At 36.5% G+C, this 18,070-nt stretch overlaps 1 protein-coding gene across 2 annotated transcripts in view; it reads left to right on the top strand.

The window, feature by feature from the left end:
- Window positions 1-18,070, top strand: part of NUP205 (nucleoporin 205) — an 88,676-nt gene that overhangs the window by 47,622 nt on the left and 22,984 nt on the right. Inside the window, exons 20-33 of one of the 2 annotated variants that reach the window (XM_064373210.1) lie at window positions 755-836; window positions 1,352-1,516; window positions 1,845-1,969; window positions 5,366-5,480; window positions 7,245-7,394; window positions 7,982-8,053; window positions 8,329-8,486; window positions 8,832-8,912; window positions 9,635-9,826; window positions 10,656-10,923; window positions 11,017-11,115; window positions 14,282-14,430; window positions 16,088-16,279; window positions 17,166-17,287. In XM_064373210.1, coding sequence (XP_064229280.1) covers window positions 755-836; window positions 1,352-1,516; window positions 1,845-1,969; window positions 5,366-5,480; window positions 7,245-7,394; window positions 7,982-8,053; window positions 8,329-8,486; window positions 8,832-8,912; window positions 9,635-9,826; window positions 10,656-10,923; window positions 11,017-11,115; window positions 14,282-14,430; window positions 16,088-16,279; window positions 17,166-17,287 — 1,970 coding nt within the window. Of the gene's footprint in view, window positions 1-754; window positions 837-1,351; window positions 1,517-1,844; window positions 1,970-5,365; window positions 5,481-7,244; window positions 7,395-7,978; window positions 8,054-8,328; window positions 8,487-8,831; window positions 8,913-9,634; window positions 9,827-10,655; window positions 10,924-11,016; window positions 11,116-14,281; window positions 14,431-16,087; window positions 16,280-17,165; window positions 17,288-18,070 lie in introns of both variants that reach the window. The other variant, XM_064373208.1, reaches the window with a different exon arrangement.

Genomic DNA, 18,070 nt, shown 5'->3' with positions numbered 1-18,070 from the left:
TTGGTATAAATTATTATTACCATAAATTATTAAAGGCAAAATCAGCTCAGAAATAGAAACTGGGTGATAAGCAATACATTTCTAAAGAGAGAAGATGAAAATTTTATTTTACATTTTAGTTAAGGTCTCATAACATTGAGTATATAATGAAGAGGTCAGTAAACAGCAATTTTGTGTGTTGTTGTTTTAAACTAGCTTGATTCGTTGGGAAGGAAAATTAGGAAGCAATTTTTGAAATCGATAAATTTATAAAATTTTTGTTTCTTTATTTGTATAGAGAACTAACTTGTGGCAACTTAAGGAACTGAGTTTTTCTATTAAAGATGTAACTAAAGGCTGGGCACTGTGGCTCATGCCTGTAATCTCATCATTTTGGGAGGCCAAGGTGGGCAGATCACCTGAGGTTGGGATATCGAGACCAGCCTGACCAACATGGAGAAACCCCATCTCTGCTAAAAATATAAAAAATTAGCCAGGTGTGGTGGCGCATGCCTGAAATAACTGAGGCAGGAGAATCGCTTAAACTAGGAGGCAGAGGTTGCGGTGAGCCGAGATCGCACTATTGCACTCCATCCTGGGCAACAGAGTGAAACTCTGTCTCAAAAAAAAAAAAAGTAACTAAAATGTAAATACTTAAGCAAGTTTGCATTTTTTTCTTTGTGGATGAATGTTTATAAATATATATTAATCATAGTTTTTCTAATATTTAGAAACCTGTAATAATTTGTTATTTTTTATCTTTATGTTACTTCAGAGTATAAGTCAGAAACTGATGGCTGGATTTGTGGAGTGTTTGGATAGTGAAGATGCAGAAGAATCTGTACGTCTGGAAAAGGGTATGCCTTAGATTAACATGCACATATGCATTTTTTTTTTTTACTTTTTATATATGCTTGATTTAAAGAAAACACTTGAAATTGTTAACTGTTTAGTGATGGTGTAAGAGAAATTGAGAATTTGCTAGAATACAGGTTGAGAATACAAAATCCAAAATAAAATCTGAACCCTTTTGAGCATCTCCAATATAACTCTCAAAGGAAATGCTCATTGGCACATTTTGGATTTTGGATTTTTGAATTAGGGATGCTCAACCTGTACGATGCAAATATTCCAAAATTCAAAAAATCTGAAATCTGAAGCACTGCTAGTCCCACACATTTCAGATAAAGGGTATTCAGCCTGTAAATTTATAAGGTTTTTAGGATTCCTCTTTAAATACATCTGAAATGAATGTGATAGATAATCAGGCAAATGATCTAAAGAAAACATGAGACTTGGAATACAAGTTTTGTATTTTTTAATTGAATTATGTTAACTTTTCATTATTTTGTTTTGTGATTTCTACATTAAGGATCAGAACTTGAAAAGAAATTTGTTGCAATTCGTCATGAAACAAGAATCCACATCTTGAATCTTCTCATTACCTCTCTGGAATGCAATCCACCCAATCTTGCTCTCTACCTGTTGGGCTTCGAATTGAAGAAACCTGTCAGTACAACAAACCTACAAGACCCAGGTATAGCTTAAGACATAAAGGCATTTATTTCCTTCCATATTTGTGTATCTCAGGGGTCATTTATTACATTCTGGGCTCATGGGATAATTCATTGAAAGAAAAAGTGTATGGAAGGTAATGCGATGGATGGCTGAGTCTTTAGGGCTTAGAACAAGACTGGACAAACTGAGCTATAGAGAATCAGCCTTTATCAATTTTCTGTATCAATATTTGAAAGAGTGTTTACAATATAGCATGCATTTATAGAATTTAACTTTTGAAAAGGCAATCTAAAGTTTTAACGCAGAAATTCTAAAAAAAAGTTGAATTTCTTTTTGGTTTCATGTAGGAGTGTTAGGTTGCCCTCGGACATGCCTTCATGCCATCCTAAACATCTTGGGGAAAGGAACGGAAGGGAGAACAGGCCCAGTGGCGGTGCGAGAATCTCCTCAACTGGCTGAGCTATGTTACCAGGTACACAGAAAACTGTGTTTTTTGGTACTGAATAGAAGAAACTTGACCAGATGCATGAATACACCACAGATATAAGAGTATAACAGTAACACTTAGCTGAAATGAGTTCATTTAGCAATTTGACCTGTCTTTCATTTATGGATAAAATCCATAAAGCACAAACCCTAAGATCTTATACATCTAAGTCTTATATGTTAATCTCTTGAAAAATGAAGGAAATTAGATTTTTGTAATGGGTTTTTACCAGTAGCATAGAAACTGTCCAACAGTGCTGTGTTTTGATGGGTCAGAAAAATTCTGGTTCCCATCTCTGCCCCATGACAGGCAAAGTCACCTTGGGTGTACCATTGGGCATGCCATGAAACTTTTCTGAGTCTGAGTTTTTCAATTTGTGAAATGGACTGTTGAGAGACTTCAATGAGAATGTAAGTGAAAGCACTTTTTTTTTTTGGAGGCAGTGGGGTCTCATTATCACCCAGGCTGGTGTGCAGTGGTGTTATCATGGCTCACTGCAGCCTCAACCTCCCCATAATCAGATGATCCTCCTACTTCAGCCTCTCAAGTAGCTATGACTATATGTGTATGCCACCATGCCTGGTAAATTTTTGTATTTTTAGTAGAGATGGTGTTTTGCCATGTTGTCCAGGCTGGGAAAGCCCATTTTTTTTTTTTTTTTTGAGACAGAGTCTTGCTCTGTACCCAGGCTGGAGTGCAGTGGCATCGTCTTGGCTTGCTGCAACCCCCACCTCCTGGGTTCAAGTGATTTTCCTGCCTCAGCCTCCCAAGTAGCTGGGACTACAGGTGTGCAGTTCCACGTGCAGCTAATTTTTGTATTTTTAGTAGAGACCGGTTTTCACCATCTTGGCCAGGATGGTCTCGATCTCTTGACGTTGTGATCCACCCACCTCAGCCTCCCAAAGTGCTAGGATTACAGGCATGAGCCACTGTGCCTGGCCAAAAAGCACTTTTTAATAACCAAGTAAATTAAGTCCTATATACAACTATGTTAGGTGGTAGAATGTCAGATTAAGATTTAAACTATAATGAGGGCTGGGCACAGTGGCTCAGCCTGTGAAATATGGTTGAAACCTTGTCTCTGCTAAAAATACAAAAATTAGCCGGGCATGGTGGCACGTGCCTGTAATCCCAGCTACTTATAGTCAGTTCTTGTTACTCACAGTAGTTATGTTTTATAAAGTCATTGTGAACATTGAATTGGTGAATTCATTGCTCCTATGGAAAAATAGGCTAGGATTCCTGCAAACTTCTGGTTCCAACATTCTTGTCAACTGATGAATTCATAATCATGTTTTATATGTGTTTCTGTTTAAAGACTCCTTACTTAATATAATTGATTCGTTAACATTAAACTCATAGCCAACAACTATGATTTGGGGATTATAAATAAATTTTAGCATGTTTGGTGAATTTGCAAATATGGAATCTATAAATAATGAGAATTGACTCTGTCGAGTCAAAGGCTATGAAGAGTTTTGATTTTAGATTTTATTTTTTTAAGATGGAGTTTTGCTCTTATTGCCTAGGCTGGAGTGCAATGGCATGATCTCAGTTCACTGTCATCTCTGCCTCCCAGGTTCAAGCAATTCTCCTGCCTTAGCCTCCTGAGTTGCTGGTACTACAGGCGCCCGCCACCATGCCTGGCTAATTTTTGTATTTTTAGTAGAGGTGGGCTTTCACTATGTTGGCCAGACTGGTCTTGAACTCTTGACCTTGTGATCCGCCTGCCTTAGCCTCCCAGAGTGTTGGGATTACAGGCATGAGCCACCGTGCCCGGCCCTTGATTTTAGATTTTAATTCACAAGTAATCATAACACTTATACTAGATATTAATGGTGCTCAGAATAGACATGTCTTAAGTGCCTGGTGCATGAAAAGCATCTAATAAATGTTCATATTAGCCAAGCGTGGTGGCATGCAATTACTGTAGTCCCGGCTACTCGGGAGGCTGAGCTGGGAGGATTGCTTGAGCCCAGGAGGTCAGGGCTGTAGTGAGCTGTGATTGCACCACTGTATTCCAACCTGGGTGACAGAGTGAGTCCCTGACTCAAAAAAAAAAAAATTTGTTTTTGCTAATTTATAATATAGTACCTAACCTATTATCATCCTGATTTTTTTTTTTTTTAATTCCTGAAAGCAGATGGACATTGTTGATTATGGGCTATTTTTATTACTCTCATATAAAATGTGGCAGGGCGCAGTGGCGCATGCCTGTAATCCCAGTACTTTGGGAGGCCGAGGTGGGCAGTTCACAAGGTCAGGATTTCAAGACCAATCTGGCCAACATGGTGAAACCCTATTTCTACTAAAAATACAAAAAATAAGCCAGGCGTGGTGGCATGCGCGTATAATCCCAGCTACTTGTGAGGCTGAGGCAGGAGAATCGCTTGAACCTGGGTGGCAGAGGTTGCAGTGAGCTGAGATCGTGCCATTGCACTCCAGCCTGGGCAACAGAGTGAGACTTTGTCTCGAGGGAAAAATAAATAAAATAAGTCTTTTGCCATTTGGCCTACTTAGATATTTTTTTATTTATATCTGTAATGAATGGAGATCTTCATATATAGTAGAGCTAGTCACTTTTTCTTATATTTAATGTAAGAACTTTTTTCTCTTATCTATTCTTTCTTGTTAAAGTTTTATTCAGCTTATTGTTATTTAGTTGAATTTATGGATCTTCTTTGTAATTTCTCCATTTGCTTTAGTTTCAGTAATTTTAATCTTCCTGAGGTTGAGATGTAACTTGTCTGGTTCTCAGAAGTTATTTCCAAGTAATTTGCTACTAATATATATACGTATTTTTGAGACAGAGTGTTGCTCTGTCACCAGGCTGGAGTGCAGTGGTGCGATCTTGGCTCATTGCAACCTCCACCTCCCAGGTTCAAGTGATTCTTCTTCCTCACCCTCCTGAGTAGTTGGGATTACAGGTGCACGCCAACATGCCCGGCTAATTTTTGTATTTTGTAGAGACGGGCTTGGCCATGTCTACATGTCACCATGTTGTTGTCACCATGTTGGCCAGGCTGGTGTCACACTCCTGACCTCAAGTAATCTGCCTGTCTCAGGTGTGAGCTACTGTGCCTGGCCTGCTACTAATAATTAAGCTAAAATACTAAAATTTGCTAATTAACTCTGTGTATGTATTAATAAGTATATGAATAATAGTTCTGTAATAATGTTATCAACACTTGTATTTCAGTGTATTTTCTTGAGCTAGGTTACCAAGGACTGTTCATAACTCTCCACTTGTTTTGTGCATCTCTCCATTTCACTTGAGTTACTGATGGGTCTTAGTTTTAGATCTAAGTCCATATTTTGTTACCTTAATATGTACAATACAGAAAGACTGATTTAGGGGTTTTTCTTACTTTAATGCTTTAGGTCATATATCAGTTATGTGCATGCTCTGATACGTCTGGCCCTACTATGAGGTACTTGAGAACCAGCCAGGATTTCTTATTTTCCCAGTTGCAATATCTACCGTTTTCTAACAAAGGTAGGATATTATTTTCCCTTATTATAAGAACAAATTTATAATTCCATGTTAAGTGATTTTATTTATGCAGTATTTAGGGGAATTCTGTTCTCATTCTAATATTTTGGCTTCTTTGTTTTTTTGGGTTCCTTTTGTAATTTCTGCTTCAAAAAGCCTGGTATTTTATCTGCTAGCAAAAACTTATTTAAGTATAGCCTGTCAGAGATAGAATTTGATTCTCTTACAACAAATAAAATTTAAAGATTGTGTTGAAGGGATACAAAAATTAATGGGAATTTTAAAGTTTTGAATGAAAATTGTTTTACAAAGATTTCTTATTTTCTCTTTCCAGTCTGTTTATAAGAAAAAAAAAATCTCGATTTACTTTTGTTTCTTGTGTATATATTGAAACCAATTCAGGTCTCGAAATGAAAACTTTGAAAACTAATATGGTAGAAAACAGTTTTAACTTAGTTTATTGATATGACTAACAATTATTCCAGGCTAATGAAGTTTTATTGGGATTTTACTTTATTTTCTTTTTGACCAACTTTTAACAGTTTTCTGAATTCAGATTATATTCAGACAGTCTTGGTCTATTGAGTTTTTTAAAAGTTTAGTTTGTATCATCTTTATTTTTTAGGAAATTGAGGCTCACACATTTCATAAACAAATTTCTGTTACTAGTAGTTGTCAGCATCTCATTTACCTTTTTTTTAAAGACAGGTTTCACCATGTTGGCCAGGCTGGTCTTGAACTCCTGACCTCAGGTAATCCACCTGCCTGGGCCTCCCAAAGTGCTGAGATTACAGGTGTGAGCCACCACGCCTGGCCTCATTTACCTTTTAGAGTAAATAGTGTTAGACCTCTGAGAATTATCTAATGGCAAAAAGATTTTCACTTTATTTTCGTAAGTGTCTTATTTTTAGTTCTGTGATTTTCTTTATGTAAGAAGCTTTTAGTAACCCTCTTCTATACCTAATTAAAAAGAAAATTTAACATTTTACCTATTATGGTGTATGTTTTATAAAACTTCATTTAGCTTTTCCTGAAATTATTATTAGTATTATTTTTATTTGGTTAATTTTATGTTTATACTGTCACAGTATAGGGTTCAATGTCAAGCATATTAAAATAGTATCAAATTTAAAAACTGTTTTTGTAGGACCAGGCACAGTGGCTCACACCTATAATCCTAGTTCTGAGGTAGGCTGAGACAGGAGGATCACCGAGGCCAGGGGTTCAAGAACAGCCTGGGCAGTAGAGTGAGACCCTGTCTCTGCAATAAAAAAATAAATGAAAACTATTGTATAAGTGATTCCCAGCCTTAATTAAATGTTAAACCACATCCTTGAGATATTATAAAATCAAGCAATTTAAGTTTGATTTTTCTAAGTCTTTATTTTGTGAAATCAAAACCAAACTGTGATAGTTTTTTGAGTTATGTATTTGAAAATTACTTTGAAATATTGTTTTATATATTAATGTCAAAATATAATAGACTCAGGATCTTTGTGAAATTAAAATCAGTAATGAAAACTGGATTCCCTTTTACTCTTCATTTACTTTAGCTCATCTTTCATAGATTTATACTAGCTTATTTTTTCTTCCTTGGTATCTTTTTTTTCTCTAGTCATTTTAAAGAATGAGAAATTATTACGTTGCTGAGTTTCATAAATTACTGACTTCGTTACATGGGAAAATACCTGTTGAGTTATGGAATTTAAGTCTGTTTTGATGCTGTGCTATTATTCTAGGAAACAAAATTTACTTTTTAAATTCTAGAATATGAAATTTCTATGCTGAACCAGATGTCATGGCTTATGAAAACTGCCTCAATAGAACTAAGGGTAACCTCTCTGAATCGTCAGCGGTCACATACCCAGAGGCTCCTACACCTCTTACTGGATGACATGCCAGTGAAACCATACTCAGGTGAGCATTAGTATTTGTTTTATTGTGCTGGTGACTAGTTGCTGTGAAGACAAGCACAGATCTGAAGCCTGTGCTTAGTATGTGATTATAGACCAAAACCAACTTCTCACTTTTAGAATTTTTTTTTCTTAGAACACAAAAATATTAACTCATCTTTTGATTGTCATTTATTATTATTTTAAGCATCCACATTACACTATAGTCATACCGGTATTATATTCAAAATTGTCAGTGGAGTTTGTCATGCTGAACCAGCGTGACCTAAGCTATTTCAATGTGTATTATTCATGCAAATTAAGCATAAACTTTACAATCATCTCATTGGTATGATTAGATCTTGCCATTTTTGAGAATCTGATTATTCTCTTTACAATTGTGAAGTGGATTCCATAGGGACAGAAAGAATTAGATGAATGTTGGTAGTAAGTCCTCATCATTCTTCGCATTCTAATTATCAATTTGCACAGGGCTCTTTGACGTAGAAACAATGACCTAGAAATAAAATACTTTATGTTTGTTATTTCCAAATAAATGCAGTTTTAAGAATATGTTCTTTTTCTGATTCAATATTATTGATGTTCCAGCAGATGGTGAAGGAGGAATAGAAGATGAAAACAGGTCTGTTTCTGGGTTCCTTCACTTTGACACTGCTACAAAAGGTAATGCCCTTTGAATTTGTAATAAATGTATTTTATAGACATATATTAAATTGTTTAAAACTTTAAGGGATTATTATGTCTGTGCCTGCAAATGAAAGTATTTTTGTAAGTGGATGTATCAGAAATAAAATCAAATTTAGATTCCAATACAGTTTTCAGTTTCTTGACTAATGCTCTTTCTGAAAATAGCACTCTCTGAAAATCAACTGAATATGATGGTTTGCTCTTCTCTTCAGTATCCCAGGTAAAAACAAATTACTTTTTATTATTTCTAGTACGTCGAAAAATTCTGAGTATTCTGGACTCAATTGACTTCAGTCAGGAGATCCCTGAGCCTTTGCAGTTGGATTTTTTTGATCGGACCCAGATTGAACAAGTTATTGCTAACTGTGAACACAAGAATTTACGGGGACAGACAGTCTGCAATGTCAAGGTGAGGGTTGCTTTAAAGTACATATCTGTAGTATCGAGTGGCTCAGACCTTAAGTCATCAGAAACAAATACGACCATACAGGTTTTCTTTCTGATATAGACATTGGTTTACTAGTTTATAGGAAGGACTGTGGTTTTTGTAAAATATCCCTGAAATAAAACTTAATATATCACACTCACTTTTTGAAAAGGGATACTGTCTGGAAATTGGACAGTGCTATTATTAGATTATACATAAAGGTATCTGACACTTTTCCCTTTAGGGTAGTTTATAGTAATTGCTAGGTGTTATTGTTCTACCATTGTCTGAAATGTCTTATTATTCTTTCTTTTCCTAATTATCCAGCTTCTTCATAGGGTTCTCGTAGCTGAAGTAAATGCCCTTCAGGGTATGGCAGCCATAGGACAGAGACCTCTACTCATGGAGGTAAGCTGTATTGAGTATGTGTTCATTTCAACCTTTTAACTACTTAGGTTGCTGGTGAAAAAACTAAAATAGTATATTGACCTGTAGTTTGCTAATTAGTAAGCTACCTAAAAATGAAATATTTAGGGTATCTTTCACTTTAGATTTTACCACTTTTATAAGCTGAACTATCTGGTATGCCGAAATAAATAACACTTTTTCTGCTAGGCTAGTTAAGGATTTGCAAGCTGACCATATTTCATATTAGACCTCACTTGGTGTCCATCAGTGAGAGAGAGGGTCATTTGTCACCACAAGTGGAAAGTTATAGGTAAGAGGTCAGGTGGGAAGAACCACATGCATGGAGACATATAGCTGGCCAGGCCAAAGCAAGAGGCAAAGAAATAAGAGAGATGTCAGGAAACATGCCATTGAACTTGGAGTTTGTGTAATTCTAGTGCTCTAGAGTAAGTACAAGTAGATAGGTACAAGGAGAAAGAAGATGGTGTCAAAAAGTGCACATTTATCTATGCCACCTCTGTCCCCTACCTTTCATGCACATACACATACACACACAGCCTTATATATTAATACTTTTTATAGCCCTGGCTACTGAAATAATATGAAAAGATCTGCTTTCTGACATGCATGTAGTAAGCTTCCAGATAAATATTTTCTGAGTAACTGACATAACTGATCTTATTTGCCTGTTTAACCTTGTGATTCAATTCTTGTGGCTTTAGGAAATCAGCACTGTACTTCAGTATGTGGTAGGAAGAAATAAATTGCTGCAGTGTCTCCATGCAAAACGTCATGCTCTGGAGTCGTGGAGGCAACTGGTAGAAATTATACTGACAGCTTGTCCCCAGGACCTCATTCAGGCAGAGGATCGACAACTGATTATTCGTGATATTTTACAAGACGTGCATGATAAGGTGACATACTTCCTAAATTACTTTATAGTGCTGAACAAGTATGTATTATTTAAATAAATATATTTTACTACCCTAATTGTTTTCCATTTTTGATTGGGAGTAAGATAGAATTGCGCAATACCAATGTTAAGACTTTCCTTGAGAAAGGCATTAATTCTATACAGTAGTGGCTCTCAACCACAGTGTGTGTCCATATTATCTAGGGAGCTTTGTAAAAATTGACATGGACAGAATCCACCCCAGACCTACTGAATTTAGTAATGGTGAGACTATTTTTGTGAATTTTGAAAAGAAAACCTCCCTAGGAAATTCTCTTAGGAATTCCTTCTGGTTAAGAACAGCCATAACCTAGTATCATATTTAAATTCCTTTGTATATATTTGATTCCTTTCCCTTTTTTTTTGAGTAATTCCTATATTCCATTCTTATTTATTGTTATCATAGTTGACAAGCTAAATGTATATGAAACTTTTTAATGGGCTGTGTGCAGTGGTTCATGCCTGTAATCTCAGAAGTTCGAGAGAAGCCAGGTTGGGAGGATCGCTTGAGCCCAGGAGTTTGAGACCTACCTGGGCAACATAGTGAGACTCCGTCTCTACAAAAAGTAAAAAATTAGTTGAGCATAATGGTATGCACCTGTAGTCACAGCTACAGGAGGCTGAGGTGTAAAGACCGCCTGAGCCCAGGAGTTCAAGGCTGAAGTGAGCTGAGATTGTGGGTGATAGAGCAAGACCTTGTGTCCCAAAAAAAAAAAAAAAAAGCTGTGAAACTTGTTAATGATTATAGCTGAAAGTAAGATTCTCACTCTAATTTGCCCTTGTCCTTTAAGATACTCGATGATGAAGCAGCGCAAGAGTTAATGCCTGTGGTCGCCGGAGCAGTGTTCACACTGACTGCTCACCTAAGCCAGGCCGTCCGCACTGAACAGAAGCAGACATTAGTCTCGGGACCAGGGGACGCCCATTACGCTTTTATGCTTGATAGTTCTTTCACTTCACCAATTCCAGCAGAAAACCCATTAGTGGGTTTTGCTTCTATTGGAGATTCTTCACTTCACATCATATTGAAGAAACTGTTAGACTTCATTTTGAAGACAGGTTTTTTACATCTAAGTTTTCTATAAATTATATCTTTTGTATTTGTTTTAATTGAGAAAAGATTTTCATTTGACATCTTCCTAATCTCCCTAGGTGGTGGATTCCAACGAGTGAGGACTCACTTGTATGGCTCTCTGCTTTATTACTTACAGATTGCCCAGAGACCAGATGAACCAGACACCTTAGAAGCAGGTAGAATGAGATCAGCTCCTAATCTTTTCTGGATTGGGAGATGGTTACTTCTCCCAATCTCTATCTTTTGACTAATCACTTCTCCATCTTTTGACTAATCACAACGGTAATAAATGAATGTTGGTGTCATTTTTAAAGCACTTACTCAAAAGTTGAGGAAGAATGTTTAGTTTTTAAGAATTATGTAGTACATGAGTACTATTTTTTTATAAAACCCTCAAATAATTGTTTAGCTTTATATACTTCTGTAACTCCCTCACTTGCCTCAAGTCCCACTGAATAGTATGCTCTACATAGAATGGTCCAACATCTTTGTATTCTTTGACCTACATCAGAGTATATATCTAGTTGATTTCTTTTAAAATGTCTTGGCCAGATACAGTGGCTCATGCCTGTAATCCTAGCACTTTGGGAGGCCAAAGCAGGTGGATCACCTGAGGTCAGGAGTTGAAGACCAGCTTGGCTAACATGATGAAACCCCATCTCTACTAAAAATACAGAAAATTAGCCAGGTGTGGTGGCAGGCATCTGTAATCCCAGCTACTCAGGAGGCTGAGGCAGGAGAATCACTTGAACCCATCAGGCTGAGGTTGCTGAGATCACACCACTGCACTCCAGCCAGGGCAACAAGAGTGAAACTCAAAAGAGTCTCTGTTATTTTATGATATGGATGAAACACTTATTTAGCCATTTTCCTTATTCATAGGCATTTAAATTGTTTCTAATTTTTTTTTTTTTTTGAGACAGAGTTTTGCTCTTGTCACCTGGGCTGGAGTGCAATGGTGCAATCTTGGCTTACTACAGGACCCAACTCCTCCATTCAAGCCAATCTCCTGCCACAGCCTCCCAAGCAACTGGGATTACAGGTGCACCACCATGCCTGGCTGATTTTTTGTATTTTTAGTAGAGACAAACGTTTTCACCATGTTGGTCAGGCTGGTCTTGAACTCCTGACTTCAGGTGATCCACAGCCCCCAAAGTGCTGGGATTACAGGTATGAGCCACTGCGCCCAGCCCCTTAACAGCCCTTTTTTTTTTTTTTTTTTTTTTTTTTTTTTTTTGGAGACAGAGTCTCGCTCTGTTGCCCAGGCTGGAGTGCAGTGGCGCTATCTCAGCTCACTGCAGCCTCTGCCTCCTGGGTTCAAGTGATTCTCCTGCCTCAGCCTCCTGAGTATCTGGAATTACAGGTGCACACCACCACGCCCAGCTAATTTTTGTATTTTTAGTAGAGATGGCATTTCACCATGTTGATCAGGCTGGTCTTGAACTCCTGAGCTTGTGATCCACCCCCCTGGGCCTCCCAGAGTGCTGGGATTATAGGCGTGAGCCACCACACCCAGGTTTCAAATTTTTTTAATATGCCTCTGTTTCTCAAAAAGCATGCTTAATGGTGGAATTTCCATGTGAAAAAGTATGTATTTTTATTTTAATAGAGTCAAAGTCAAGTCAGAGACTTTTCCAGTACAACTCATCAATAGTATACATGTATCTTTTTGTACTAGTGAGGTTTTCTTTGGATAAATTCCAAGAAGTGGAATTTCTTGGTCAAAAGTTAGGCATAATTAAAATAATGATAAATGCTTCTTCCTAAAATATAATTAGCATTTTTGATTGAGACTAAACTTAAGTCATGAAAATGTTATTAACTGTTCAACAGATCAGTATATAATACTTCATATACTTTATAGACATTTGATGTTCGATCACCAAGCCATTCAGACTTATTCTGCTATTTGTTAAGAAGTTGTCAGAGCACCTTCTGATAATGGACTTTCTTTGCATTCTTCACCTTTGTGAGTGTTATTTTGTATAGACTGTTAAAAACCACTGTGTGTGTAAGTTTGAATTGATCTCATTATCCTTATGGTGGTTGTTTTTTATGCTATACATAGGAAGAAGGTAATAGCCAAATGGTAGATTTATAAGCATGTAGCACCCACATAAATAATGCATAAGCATATCTGTAAGGTGAGAAAAAATAACAGAATAGTTCAGAGAAATTTTTTAAGCAAATACAAGCTTCTTTTAAGAAAAGAGAGGATTTCTCCACTCTCAGCACCTCCCACATTTTTCTTTGCGTGTGCTTTTTTTTTTTTTTTTTTTTTTTTTTAACATTCCTTGGTTGAATTAGCCAAGTCACCACGTAGCCACCAGGTGGGGCTCTACAATAGGTTTTTTTTTTAATAAGAAGTCATCAAGATGCCAATTTAAAAACTGCTGCTATGTAGTAGTTGGAAAAATTGAGATTAATTTCAAATACAAGTTATTGCTTTATTTAATGTATTTGTGAAACTTTTTAAAGAATCTTACATAAGAATATGTTTATGGGTCTACATAAAATGTATGATCATACTGTTCATAATCATTGTATATTTAAATTACCTTAATAATGGGGCACTTTTATTTTTAATAAATACTTCAACTGAAAAAAAGGAATAAAAATATCTGATGTTTTGGGGAGCATATTTTTGTCTACATTGTACCTGATCCTTTCTAGCTAAAAAAAAATTTTTTTTTTTTTTTTGTGACGAGTCTCACTCTGTAGTCCAAGCTGGAGTACAGTGGCATGATCTCAGCTCACTGCAACCTCCGCCTCCTGGGTTCTACCGATTCTCCTGCCTCAGCCACCCCAGTAGCTGGGATTACAGGCATGCACCACCACGCCCCACTAATTTTTTGTATTTTTAGTGGAGATGGGGTTTCACCATATTGGCTAGGCTGGTTTTGAACTCCTGACCTGAGGTGATCTGCCAGCCTTGGCCTCCCAAAGTGCTAGGATTACAGGTGTGAGACCCACCGTGCCTGGCAATTTTCAGAGATCTCAACAAAAGATAAAAGTTTGATTAGCAGGATAAATACAGGATGTTGGTTGTCATGGAGTCTTGTAATTCATTTTGATCTCTTTAAGAATGGTTTATGCTTGTCCTGCTAGAGTTGTTATCTTAGTGTTATGAACTATGCATGAAATAAGTGCACTGTGTTATTAGAGTTAACCTGCTTGGACCCGCTGGTCAGTGGGCCTTTGTGTACAAACATTAATGGAAGGATTTTTTTTGGTTGCATTTTTTTTTTCCTTCTCTCAGCTCACACCTACTGTATAAGGTATAATCACTCAGTTATTAAACTAATTTTTACTGGATTTTTTTTTCTGTTTTAATCCTTTTAGCCAAGAAAACCATGTGGGAAAGGCTGACCGCCCCTGAAGATGTATTTAGCAAATTACAGCGAGAAAACATAGCCATTATTGAAAGTTATGGTGCTGCCCTCATGGAAGTGGTCTGTCGAGATGCTTGTGATGGTCATGAGATTGGAAGGGTAAAGCAGCTCTCATTTAGTATTGGAATTGAATAAGTATTTTGACTTATTAAGATAGAAACTGATGGATGGCTAAGTGTGGTAGCTCCTGCCTGTATTCTCAGCGCTTTGGAAGGCTGAGGTGGGTGGATTGCTTGAGTCTAGGAGTTTGAGACTAGCTTGGGCAACATGGTGAAACCCCATCTCTACAAAAAATGCAAAAAATTAGCCAGCCATGGTGGCATGCACCTGTAGTCCCAGTTTCTTTGGAGGCTGAGGTGGGAGAATTACTTGAGCCCAGGAGGCAGAGGTTGCTTGCAGTGAGCTGTGATTGAGCCACTGCACTCCAGCCTGGGCTACAGAGTGAGACCCTGCTGTAAAAAATATAATGAAATAAATTGGTTAAATTTTTAATATGTATGGTACATATTAAGAAATTTTTTAATAATATAGTGTATTTTTTTATTTGCCATAATTTGGGACTTCTCTTTTATTTATTCATATGTCTTGTTTAATTTTGTTAGAATCTTAATTCAGAATTGCCTTTCGGGATTATCTTCTTACTAATTTTGAGGTTGGCTGGTAGAAACAGTCGAAATGCTGCTTAATAAAGATCTTTGGTTAAGATAATGTGGAATAAATTGCCTTGTACTTAATATATCTTTCTTTGCCTAAATGCTTTATGGAGAATTTGCATTTATATTTCTTTACTGTATTGTGGCACACTGGTAATGATGCAATGAGAAAATAACTTTTTTTTTTTTTGAGAAGATAACTTCTTAATGGAAAATTATGTAGCGAAGTTATGTAGCAATTAAATCGTGTTTTTGAAGACCATAGGTAATAGGATTTTTAAAAATAGGGTAAAATATAAACTGTCATAACCTTTTAGTTATGTTTTAAAAATTTAAAAGTATTTGTATGCATAGAAAAAATACTGGTAGGAAACAGACCAAAATGGATGAACTGTGATTATCAGATTGTAGAGTTCTTTTTCTTTTCTTTTTTTGTTTTTTTTGAGATAGGGTCTCACTCTGTCGCCCAGGCTGGAGTGCAGTGGCGTGCTCTCAGCTCATTGCAACCTGCGCCTCCCAGGTTCAAGCAATTCTCCTGCCTCAGCCTCCCAAGTAGCTGAGATTACAGGCACGTACCACCATGCTGGGTTAATTTTTTTAATATATATTTTTAGTGGAGATGCAGTTTCACCATGTTGGCCAGGTTGGTCTCAAACTCCTGACCTCAAGTGATCCTCCTGCCTTTACCTCCCAAAGTGTTGGGATTACAGGGGTGAGCCACTGAGTCCAGCCTAGTTATTTGTTTTCTGTATTTTCTGTAATGAGCATTATAAAACTTTACAATGAGAAAAAAACTGCTGTTAAAAAAATTTCTTTTTTCTAATAAGCAATGTTAGAATCTACTAAAATATATATCTAATCCCATTATTTTAATGTGTTAGGTTTTGTTTTGGAAATAAATCTTTACCTGAGAGCTTTCCTTTATTGATAAATAGAGATTCAGATCCATAGTTTTTAATTTCTTAAAAAAAAAAAAGGAAATTTTATTGCAAGCAACATTCTCTTTATGAAAAATATTCTTCATATTTCCAGATAAAGGCAGTTACTGTTGTTGATTTTGGTAGCATCTGCATGTTTTGGACTTTAATTTATTCTTCCTTTAGATGCTGGCCCTGGCTCTACTTGATCGGATTGTCTCTGTGGATAAACAGCAGCAGTGGCTTTTGTATCTTTCTAACAGTGGCTACTTGAAGGTCCTTGTAGACAGCTTGGTAGAAGATGACCGTACTTTGCAGAGCTTACTTACACCACAGCCTCCCCTTTTAAAAGCACTTTATACTTATGAATCTAAAATGGTAAGGCTTTCTAGACATTTGATGTTAGATCAAGAAGTCATTTTCTCTTGGCTATAGAAGTATTAAAGAAAATTAATGTGGCATACATTTTGAATATTTCTATCATAAGCTAGAATCCTTTTTTAAAGGAGTTTTAAACTTAGGAATCTTCCTACTGTGCAATAGATGGGTGAAATGATCCTCAAAGGGCTAGCTGGATAACAGGACTCCTGCTTCCCTCACTCACTCGGGTTGCTCATGATGGTAATATGACAGCCAGTGCTCCATGAGGACAGAACAAAATTGTCCTCTCACAATACGATTCAGACTATAGTAGTTGCCTGTTGAAAATTTCCATGTAGATATGCTGTTTCTATTCTAAACACAGCATTTTCAATATAGTATATAATTAATTGTTTCTTTGCCTGCAAATTGTTTTAATTTCGATTTCCCCCTGCTTAAAAGGATCACAAATGTTGCAATAATAGAAGCACTGAAGTCTTAGATTTTTCATTTACTTCTTTTTCCTCCTTCATTTATTTAACACGTATTTATTAAATACCTGCAAAATGGCAGGCATGGCACTAGGTACTGGAGACACAGCTGTTAGCAAAACAGACAAAATTCCTTGCCCTCCATGGGTCCACATGGTAATAACATAACCCACACTGTAAATGAGTACTTGAATTGTGCAAGCTACTGTCCTTGGGCACTTCAGATATGTTGTACCACTGAGTCCTCATGAAAATCATAGGAAGAAAGTGGTATAATGTAACCTGGTCACTAGCCCAGATTTCTATTCAGTGAAAACTGAAGATGAGAAATGTGCCGTGAGAGTGTTTCACTTTTCTGTGAGACCCTTGGACATGATTTCAGCACTGATGATTTTTCTTGTGTAACTCCTCAGGCATTTCTCACAAGAGTGGCAAAGATACAGCAGGGTGCTTTAGAGCTGCTAAGATCAGGGGTGATTGTGAGACTAGCTCAATGCCAAGTCTATGACATGCGCCCAGAAACGGACCCGCAGAGGTAAGTGTCTATATAGATTAGTTTGGTTAAACTCCCACTAAAGGATTATTAAGAGGGAAAACAAATTCCAAACACAATTTTGTCACTTAGCAATTCTTGTTTCATATTGATGTGGGTTTTTTTGGTCATGTTGTGCCCTTGTCATTTACTAATAAATGGAAGTTGCTAATAAGGGAAAAAGTAGGTGGAATGGGAGAGAATAGTAAATGTGTACTTTCCCAATGTTATTGTTTTGTTCATTAGAAATACTTGTTTTCAGTTATACTGTCTTTTAGAGTTGTAGTAAAATCATATAATTTGTTATGGATTTCCTGTTGCAGGATTTCAGATTTTACGTATTTTTTTCTTATTTCAATAGTTTGCTTACTGCTTGCTAATTCAAAAGCTTCAAATGGAATTGTTTTCAAGTTTTGAGCTTTTCAGCTGATTTCTTAGTTCAATTTGAATGTAGAAAATTTGATTTGATTTTTTTTTCTCTTTTGTTTACATGACTGCAGCATTGTTATGCAGACAGCATAGCATACCTTCCTAGAAGTAAATGATACTTAGTTTGAGTTTAGTAATTGTTTTAAAGGGTTCTATTTCAAACTTGAATGTTAGAATTTTTTAGGCTTGTTTTACCTCCGAGGGAAAAGCATTTATTTTAGTATTGCTGTCTAAAGTTTCAAACCTGAGAGTTATTACCTTCACCTTAGGTAAAGTGGGTTGTTAAATATCTTTAGTTCATGGCATGTTATTATCACTTGTCTGTGCAAAGCCTCTCTCTTATTTTATTTTCATATT

The sequence above is a fragment of the Aotus nancymaae genome, unplaced genomic scaffold (assembly GCF_030222135.1).
Source record: "Aotus nancymaae isolate 86718 unplaced genomic scaffold, 86718_ANA_hifiasm-v0.15.2.pri h1tg000002l, whole genome shotgun sequence".
NCBI classification, from domain to species: domain Eukaryota; kingdom Metazoa; phylum Chordata; class Mammalia; order Primates; family Aotidae; genus Aotus; species Aotus nancymaae.
This window is presented reverse-complemented; position numbering and strand designations above follow the sequence as displayed.